General features: G+C 54.9%; 1 protein-coding gene and 3 non-coding genes across 11 annotated transcripts in view; all 4 read right to left on the bottom strand.

The window, feature by feature from the left end:
- Positions 1–8,928, bottom strand: part of ARMH1 (armadillo like helical domain containing 1) — a 30,400-nt gene that overhangs the window by 18,977 nt on the left and 2,495 nt on the right. For 3 of the 8 annotated variants that reach the window (XR_008578045.1, XM_054833567.1, XM_054833569.1), the window contains exons 2-11: positions 8,473–8,690; positions 8,036–8,104; positions 7,354–7,520; positions 6,333–6,529; positions 6,084–6,168; positions 3,492–3,614; positions 2,915–2,987; positions 2,061–2,190; positions 1,458–1,535; positions 625–733 (exon numbers count right to left, since the gene is read on the bottom strand). Coding sequence is in view for 7 of the 8 variants with exons in the window: in XM_054833567.1 (XP_054689542.1) it covers positions 625–733; positions 1,458–1,535; positions 2,061–2,190; positions 2,915–2,987; positions 3,492–3,614; positions 6,084–6,168; positions 6,333–6,529; positions 7,354–7,520; positions 8,036–8,104; positions 8,473–8,690 (1,249 nt within the window). In the remaining variant the exon portion in view is untranslated. Of the gene's footprint in view, positions 1–194; positions 413–624; positions 734–1,457; positions 1,536–2,060; positions 2,191–2,914; positions 2,988–3,491; positions 3,615–6,083; positions 6,169–6,332; positions 6,530–7,353; positions 7,521–8,035; positions 8,105–8,472; positions 8,691–8,928 lie in introns of those variants that run through there. The other 5 variants (XM_054833570.1, XM_054833572.1, XM_054833571.1 and 2 more) reach the window with 4 other exon arrangements.
- Positions 3,820–3,934, bottom strand: LOC129209739 (U5 spliceosomal RNA). The gene has a single exon (XR_008578183.1). It is a non-coding gene; the product is annotated as a U5 spliceosomal RNA (small nuclear RNA).
- LOC129209758 (U5 spliceosomal RNA) lies at positions 4,413–4,527 on the bottom strand. Its single transcript, XR_008578202.1, has one exon. It is a non-coding gene; the product is annotated as a U5 spliceosomal RNA (small nuclear RNA).
- LOC129209756 (U5 spliceosomal RNA) lies at positions 5,492–5,606 on the bottom strand. Its single transcript, XR_008578200.1, has one exon. It is a non-coding gene; the product is annotated as a U5 spliceosomal RNA (small nuclear RNA).

The following is an 8,928-nucleotide window of genomic DNA, read 5'->3' as shown; positions in this document are numbered from 1 at the left end:
TGTTTCTTAATTTTGAGATCCTGCTGGGTAGAACTTGTCTAGTAAGGGGGAAGCTGGTTTAGATGGTACTTATCCCTTACCTGAGCTGGATAGTGGAGTTTACTTAAGCTTTGAAGATAGCCCCAGGATCTTACTTCACACTCTTTCATATGTATTTCCCATGGCTAATATGCAATATAAACCACACACATTCAGTAGCGTACCAAAATCTGTATTTGAGGGCAGAAGTGCAAAGCTGGCCACTGGCTCAGGTGCAGCAAGGTGCTGCCATGGCCCTTGTGTGCAACCTGGGTCCAGGTGGCCCCACACAACCTGCCCTCTGGGCAGGGGCAGGCATGGGTAGAGGACAGATGGGAGGCATGTGCTGCTGTCCTCTGCTTACTGTTTGTTCAGCTTGCTCTAGGGTTTGTCTCTGAAAGGACAAAACAGCCCTGTGAGCTCTAGGTTCAGCAACACAGGATGCAGCTATACAAACATCAGATTACAAAGGCACCCTTTTACCATTATTGCCTCTTCCTCTAGATGACCTCCCCCTGGCCCCAGTGTCCTGCTTCCTGAGCTGCTTTCTGCCCCTGAAAATGAAAGATGTAATTTAAGTGTCTGTGCTCCCAGCTCTGCACCCACCTTCTGTGGACGGCATCCTTGCCATGTCTCTGGGGATGTCTACTCTATTGGAGGCCAGTTCTTCAGCCTGGACTGGATCCATTTTTGTGTACCAGGTCTCAGGACTGTCCTGGAAAAGGCAGCAAAAGATAGGATCTTAATGGGGCCTGGGCAAGCTTCTAGAGAAAGGGATATTTCAACCCAGACAGCTGGGGCACTTTGTGATCAACAGTTTAGGTACTGAAAGTAGTGTGGGGCTGAGCCCTCTAAGGGGCTCTGAACTGACAAAGCTGACTTGTGCCTGGGCTCTGCCTGCATCATTAAGATAGCACCTCCAGAGTAAAAGGGGCTGTTATGCTTTACTGAGTTTGGACTGTTCCACTTCAGCTGTTCACACTTGGATTATCCAGCCTTGCCCAGTGGTGTCTTGGGATAAGGATGGGCCTTGGTGCAAGGAACAAAATGTTGCCCCTTGGTTGTTCCACCTTCCCTCCCTGGACCTACCGTTGCTTACTAATCTGTATATCCACCTCAGGAGCGAGAGTCAGGAGGGACCTGATTTGGAGGAGCTCAGGTCACCTCTTGCCTCAATGGCCCTTCAGCTCACCCTTCTGACACCAAGTTCCCCCAGTCACAGCAGTCTGTGATTCCCTCCTTGCTCTGTCTTGGGGTTGAGTCAGAACAATTATCTTGCTAAATGCTGAGACTGGAGGTGAACACTTCTCAAAGGTTGGCTTGCTTTATTTCTGAGCTGTCATGCAAGACTGGATTTCTTGTGAAAAGAAATTCAATCCCTGCAAAACAGACCAAGGTCCTAGAGCTGCTAATAAACCCCATGAGGGAGGAATGTTTACCATAAAGTGCCGGAACAGTGTGTGTCCTAGTGCCTTCTTTACGCACTCCTCCACAAAGGGAAATGTGTGGACAAAATACTGCAACAGAACAGAGAGTTGGTGTGTAAAAAGGGATGTGAGCATGTGTATAGATCTGTGTGGGTGATGTGGCTCCAGGTAACCTGTGCCACATGCCAGTGAGTCCCTGAGCCACCTCTTTAGTGCTACTGCTGGCACTTCATGGACACACCAAGAGGAAATTTGCCCAGTACCGGCAGGACAAAACAGCCTGCTTATAATTCTGTGCTAGCATCTTTCTCCAGGCAAATTGTCTTGTTAGTCCCTTAGGTCTCTCTGTGCTTGCTACCCACAGCAAGCATGGGGATAGAACAGATGTGCGAGGGCCAACGTTGGCTTCCCAGCACCTTGTTTGTGGCAGGAGGGAGGTAGACAGAAGAGGAAATACAGCTCTTTCCTGAAGGAAGTATTGCTCCTGCATTTGTGGATAAGTCTGTGTCTTCTGTGCTCAGAAAAAAATCCACAGTGTAGGGAGCCTTTCTGCTCAGGTGCTCTGGGAAGAGACCATGTGCTGTGATGGTCTCTGCCATATACCACCACACTCACCTCCAGGGAGATGCTGGCGTGTCTCTGGCTGGCCAGATGATCCAGGTTCCCCACAGCAACCATCAGGCCATGTACCACTCTCAGCTGGAGCAGCTCTTCAGCCACTTCTGCTGACTCCTTGGCTAATATGCTGGAATGAGACAGGCCATCAGCCCCTACCCCATATGAGGGAAGAAACACACCACAAATTGAGTCTGGGCCTCTCGGTGCTTCTGTGGGCATGTCCCTGGAAGACACTCCAGTATGCCTCCCTACTCACCAAGGGCTTTCTGTCATCTGCTTTTGCAGGAAAAGCGTTCTGATAGCACTATCTTGTGGACACTGCAGGAAATTCATACTGAATGAACAAATTTTAGCTCAACTGGCTGAATTTCCTGAAGGATTCTGTAGTCGATCATAGACACTAGACTCTTCAGTTGGATGGCTGATGTTAAACAAGGGTGTTTCACTGCTTGCTGGGGCTCCCAGCTATGTGGAGAATACAGTGGCCTTGATCAATACAGCACCCTTCAGCCCTGTATTGTGGCAGGAACTCACACATTGCTCCCAGGCCCAGCCATAAAAGGGACGCTTGTGACAGCACACAGGGCCAGAGCAGATGGGATTCCACATCTCCCTGTAAATAAAACTTCAAGCCAGCTCCAGTGTCAGCAGCAGGGAGGGTCTGCCCCATTCCTGAACACAAGCCATCTTTGAACAGTCTTGTACTGGAGACTTGGCAAAGCTGGGGTACTCTGGCAGAACCAGGGGTGAACTCCCCCTGGGAGGAACATGTTCCAGTCCTTTCCTACCCAAAAGAACCACTTCTCTAAGGTCCTTTTTATGCTCCTGTGGATTTTGCTCTAGTTTCTTACCCAATGGCTTTTGCGGCAGCTGCCTGTTGAATATACACCAGCACGGGCTGCTTCAGGCAAAGTGTGGCAGGGTCTGCATGAGGAAAATTAGGAAGGTGGGAATGATGCTTTGAAACACTTTTAAGATGTTAGAAAGGAGGGTAGGTGTAATTACACTGCTAGCATGAAGGGAAGATGTCATTTGTCATTTAGGGAAACCCTGTGGCTATGTATCAAACGTAGTACCCTGCAAGGATCTGTGCATGTGATGCCCACAGCAGCACAGCTGCAGCTCATGGAGCCTGGGCTGTGGCGGCCTGCTCTGCTGAGTTGGGGGAGAAAACACCTGGGGCTGGAACTGTTCATCATCCTCACCCAGCAGACAGACCTCAGTGGGTCTCTGGAGGCCTGCATGCTAGCATTAGTGCCGCAGGCAAACACTGTCTTGACCTGGGCAGCCCTTGCTGCAGTGCTCCTCGCCGCAAGGGGCAGCTCCCTGCACCTCTTCCCCTACGAGTCAAGGTGACGGCTGAGCCCCACAGAAGATGAGAAAAACATGCCCCTGGTCGCCCCGGCAGGCCATGGTCAGCTCTTTTACCTTTGGCAGTCGTGTTGTAGAAGGTTAACATTTTCTTCCTGGGTGGCATCAGGAATGCAACCAGGCCTTTCAGCAGGGCTGGCCGGACCTCGTGTGCCATGAGGGCCCTCAGTAGCTGGATGGCTGGAGGAGAGCGGAGCCCCTGTCAGTGCTGGGACTTGCATTTGGGAAGTGTTTGTGGAGGGAGGCAGGGATTTGGGTATGCCCGTCATGGCGAGAGCTCTACAGGCAGGAAAAGGCAGCAGCCACCTCAGCATCTCTACATTTGGGAACCAACGGCTTTAACGGTTACTGTGGATTTTTTTCTATTTTTAACCACAAAAAGAGTAGCTCCACCAAGATGGAGCCTCAAAAAATTCCACGACACTCGTGCTTGTTCCTCTCCACGGAAATCTTTAGTAAAAGGCGAAAGATTTATTCGATCTGAAGAGAAACCAGAGTATACTCGCACTTCTCCCCCCGGCACACCGACCGCCGGACCCGCACCCCACAAGTCAGGGCGACGGACCCCCGCCCGCCCGCTCCCGGCACCGCGGACTCCGGCCCGGCCCGGCCCAGCGTGGCCCGGCCCCGCCGCGGGCGCACAAGCCCTGCAGACCCGAACGGAGCAGCGGCGGCGGCGGCCATCGGCGGGGCCGGGACAGAGCCGCGCTGCCGCGGTGCACCCTGGGTATGCAAATCAGCCGAATGGTAATGAGGCACACGGTAATGAGACACACGGTACCGAGGTGGCGGCGCGGAGGGGCCCGAGGGGCGGGGTCAACGCTGCCGGCCCCGGTACCGCACAGGCCCCTCCTGGCCCAGCCCGAAGCCTGCGGGCTCCTGTTTTCCCCTGCCCGCACTAGCAGCACAACCCATATAGAGAATGCACGATCCTGTATTCTTATTAATTCCCGCTCTATTTTTTAACCGGCATTGTGTAGCTCCACCGAAATGGAGCCTCAAAAAATTTCTCGACACTCGTGCCTGTTCCTCTCCACGGAAATCTTTAGTAAAAGGCGAAAGATTTATACGATCTGAAAAGAAACCAGAGTATGCGTCCTTTACCCCCTGCACATGTACTCACCCCCGGCTGCCGTCCCATAGGACACGGCGATCTTCACTCCGCTTTCTCCCGCCGCCCCACCTGACCCGACACTGGTCCGCCGCGGCTACCGATACCTCGGCTCCACCTGAACCCACCGGCCACACCGCTCGGAGCGGCGGTGGTCAGCGGGGCCGACCGGGCGCTGCCCGCAGTGCACCCTGGGTATGGTAATCAAAGGCGGGACATGCTAATGTGGCGGCCGGCCCCGAGGCAAGAGGGACGGCAGGGCTGGGCGGGGTTGCGCGGCGCCCGGGCAGGGACCGGACGGCGGGGTTGGGCCGCAGCGAGCGGCCGGGGCGGCGGAAGGGGGCATCCGGGGATAGCGAGCGGAAGCGGATAAGGACGCCGAGGTGCCCGGGTTGGGTTGGGCAGAGACGGAAGGTCGGCTCCGAGGGAGCCCGCCTTACGCCCCCACCGAACCGGGCCGGCCGCGCCTTCCCACCGCTCCGTGCACCTCCACGGACCGGAACTCGGCGGGGAGGAGGGAGGCGGGACGCTGAGCCCCGAGCAGTAACGACAGGGCCCGCGCTGGAGCCCCGGGCGGGGCTGGAGCGCCGGGGACAGCGCTGCGGTGCCGGGCTCGCCGCGCCCGAGGCAGGTCCCCAGCTAGCCGCTTCTCCCGGACCCCGAACCGCCGGCAGGCAGCGGCCCCGCTGCATCGCTCGGGTCGGGAGAAGGGGCCGCCCGAGCCCCCACCCGATCGCCCGGTTATCTTGCGGAGAAGCCGGAGCAGCGGGGTCAGCGCTGCGGGGAGCTGTGCCAGGCTCAACTCCACCGTGCGCACCGGAGCCGCAGCAGATCTCTTCTAACCCCGAACGGGCCTATGTCTCCCAGCGTCTTCGCTACAGCACCAGAACCCCCCACCATGCTCCTTCTCCCCCATAACTCATTCTACTTTTAACCAATAAAAGATAGCTCCACCGAAATGGAGCCTCAAAAAATTCCACGACACTCGTGCTTGTTCCTCTCCACGGAAATCTTTAGTAAAAGGCGAAAGATTTATACGATCTGAAGAGAAACCAGAGTATGCCTCGCTTGTCTCTCGCACACCTAGCCACTGCCGCCTGTCCCTCTGTAGCACACGGAGACCCCCGCCGCTCCCGCCCGGTCCCCGCCGCTCCGGCCCGACACCCCGGCGGCGCACATGGACACGGCCTGGTGCGCCAATACGAGCGGCCCCACGGGAGATGTAGCGGCGGACAGCGCTACCGGGGCCGCACTGCCGGTCCGCGGTGCACCCTGGGTATGCAAATAAGGCGAATACTAATGAGCCTCACGCTAATGAGCCGCCCACGGCCCACAGTGCCGAGCACGGCCGCAGCTCGGTGGGAGCGGGGTCTCCGTGGGGGCTGCTGGGCCCGTCCGGCCCCTCCGCGGGTCCGGGAACGCCGAAGACGTCCCCTGCCCTCTGCCATGACGCCATACTTGCCCGGGTTTGGAGACCACTGCCCCCGCCTCCCCCAGACTGCCTCGGCCACCGCCCAGGCTGGCTAGATGGATCTTACCTTCGGACTGGACCTCCAGGTGGACCGAGCACAGCACATCCAGCACAGGCTCCACGAGGATGGAGGGTGCCTTTCCCACAATGTCCTGGGGGGAAAAGGGCAGAGTGACAGGGACAGCCTTCACGCAGTACTCCAGGCCATCTTTCTCTCTCCCAACACTGATGGGGCTGGCCCAGCTCCTGCCAGGGCAGGAAGGGCAGACGTGGAAGCTAACGCTGCCCTTCACTGCCAGCCAGGCCCACCACCCACCTGCATGGCCCCAAGCGCCTGCAGAGCCAGCTGCTGGGCTCGCGGGGAGGCACACGGCAGCACGGCAATGAGGCCTTTGTAGACTTGGTTCTGGTACTTGGAATTGCCGCGGCCCAGAGACACCAGCAGGACCTGCACGTCTTCTAGAGCCTCTGCTGAGTTGGAAGCGGCCAAGAACTCGGCGAGGGATCGCACCCCTGTGCAGAGAAAGAGATGCCAAGTCGTGTGCCTGGATGAGTCTGCAGGACACCCATCTCAGCTCTTTCACTGTCACCCCCTGGGAGAACCCAGTACCACATCCCAGTCAGATGGCTCAAAGAACACAGGAAAAAAATCCTTTGTTCTTGTTGGGAGCCACACCACCAAGTGGAAAACCAGTGCAAAATTCTCAGCTGGAGTAGGTGGCCAAGGCCCTTCTGCGGGTGTTTACACAGAGAGCCTGGCACTGGGATGCCAATGGTGCTGCTAAGGATCCCTCTGCTGATCCTGCGGCTTCGTCTCTTGGAGGAAGCTGTGACGGCAGATATTGTCCCATAGCCTCTGACAACATAATCTGAACTACAAAACAACTACCGGGGTTTTGCTTTCACTGCCCAGGAGAAAAAACAGGAAAAAAAAATGTTGTAATGGTCTTTCAGAAGATACAAGCTGCAAAACCCTCCCACCCCCAAAGGGGAAGCCTGGGAAAGTTTGCAGTAGGAGACCGCTGTGTGTAAGAATGGAAACTGTTTTGTGGTTTAACTGGAGCAGTTGCAATCAGCAGGACAGCAATATTGCATCAAAAGAAATGACTGTAAAGAAAGTGAGCTCATTAAAAACTGAGAGAGGGGATGAAATGCAACCGCTCAACAATAGTTGAGACTCTGAAGTCCTTCCAGCCAGAGGAACGCTGCGGCAATCTGCCACCCGGCAGGTGGAGGGAAGGGAGTGGCTCAGCGCTGCGAGCAGCCCCCGAGGCCAGAGGTCAGGGAGAACATGCTCGCCTGAATTAGGAAAAAGCATGGATGGACATGCTGCCTACCGTAGCTTTCACAAATGAGCTCCTTATACTTCCTGCCAGCGTCTGCGACGAGCTGCAGCAGCTTTACAGACTCCCTTTTGTCCTCTTCTTTCAGGTGGTTCAGCCCTAGTATTTCCAGGAGAATCAAGACGCCTCCGATCTCCAGAAATTCAATAAGGTATCTGCGTCTGCAAGGATAGGGGGAACAAAGCCAAAAGCATTACCCGTGTTGGAGCCCATCTTCCTCTGTCAGCACACCATTGCCTCCTGCCTTGCTGCAGTGGGTGCCCAGTACCCGGGCAGTGAACACGAGGAGGCTCAGCCTGGAGCGCAGAGGCAGATGCCCACCAGCAGCACGCTTTGCTGCCAGCAAGTCACCAGCTCCCATTTTACCCTGTGCTCATTTCAGATATCAAACCACAGGCACAGAAAGCTCCATCCCCGCACTCAGGCTCTCACCACACTCCTCCTGCATCGTGCCAGTGGCCCGGAGGCTCTGGAGACATGCACAAGCAGTGGATTTGGTCTTGACAGTGTTCATTTGAAATTCCTACGACAAGCCTTGCTGTGAGCTGCCTTGCCTGAAATGCTTACACAGCCCTCCCAAAAGACTGCCAAGGACTTCTTTTCTTTATCTGCTCACTCCCTCACCCTTTTGTGCCTTCCCCTTGGCACCTGTCATGCAGGGACATTCTATACTCACCCACTTGCAGCAGATAAGAAGATGCCAATGGACTTGAGCAGCTTGTTGAGGCATGTGCTGTACATGTAGCTGTTTGACAAGGCTAAGGAGACATTTACAGACCGTTGTGGTGTCCCCCAGGCTGCCTTTGGCAATGTGGAGGCCTAAAGTGGGTACTCCCTCTGTGATGGAGCATGGACCTTCCTCTCACATGCGGGCAGAGGCAGCGTGCTCATCCCAACATGAGAAAACCCACTAATTCTAGCTCTAGAGACAGGTTACTTGACTTTCCCTTCAGTTCCATCTTTAGATAGCCAGTTGTTGGTTTTTTTAACCCTGCAGGATATGGATGTCTCCATACAGAAGCTTATTCTTTAAACAAATTTTCATAGAGAAATTTCCCATCCTCTCCACCCCACTGCCACACGCCACCTCCAGCTGTGCAAGGAAACAGATACGTCATCCTGAGCCATGCCGTTAGGCGAGCCAGAAACAAGCTGGCTCCCTGAGAGAACTCCAGCTCTAGCTCTGGTTCTGTCTTGCCGTTATTGCTTTTAATGAAGTTGTCAAGGATGCGGCTTCGAGCAACTTTGTGGGCACTGTCCCATTCCTGCAAGAAAACCATGAGCTTCCGGATGGCTTCCTGCTCTTTGACAGAAGTCATGATCTCTTCTGCCTAGAGAAAAGTGAGAAAGAAGTGAAAAAAGGGCTTTGAAGATAGAAAAAGTCTGTGCTAAGGAATTACCACCAGAATCACGTTTAAAATCTCTGGCAAATAATATTAAAGCACTTACTAGCCATTAATTTAATCTGTTTTTCCTTTATACTCATTTCCTAGATAGGAAAACTGAGGCAAAAGGAGAGTTCCTGGTATGTCTGAAGCTGCTCAATGAATCTGCAACAGACTTGAGATT

The sequence above is a fragment of the Grus americana genome, chromosome 8, assembly GCF_028858705.1.
Source record: "Grus americana isolate bGruAme1 chromosome 8, bGruAme1.mat, whole genome shotgun sequence".
NCBI lineage: Eukaryota > Metazoa > Chordata > Aves > Gruiformes > Gruidae > Grus > Grus americana.
This window is presented reverse-complemented; position numbering and strand designations above follow the sequence as displayed.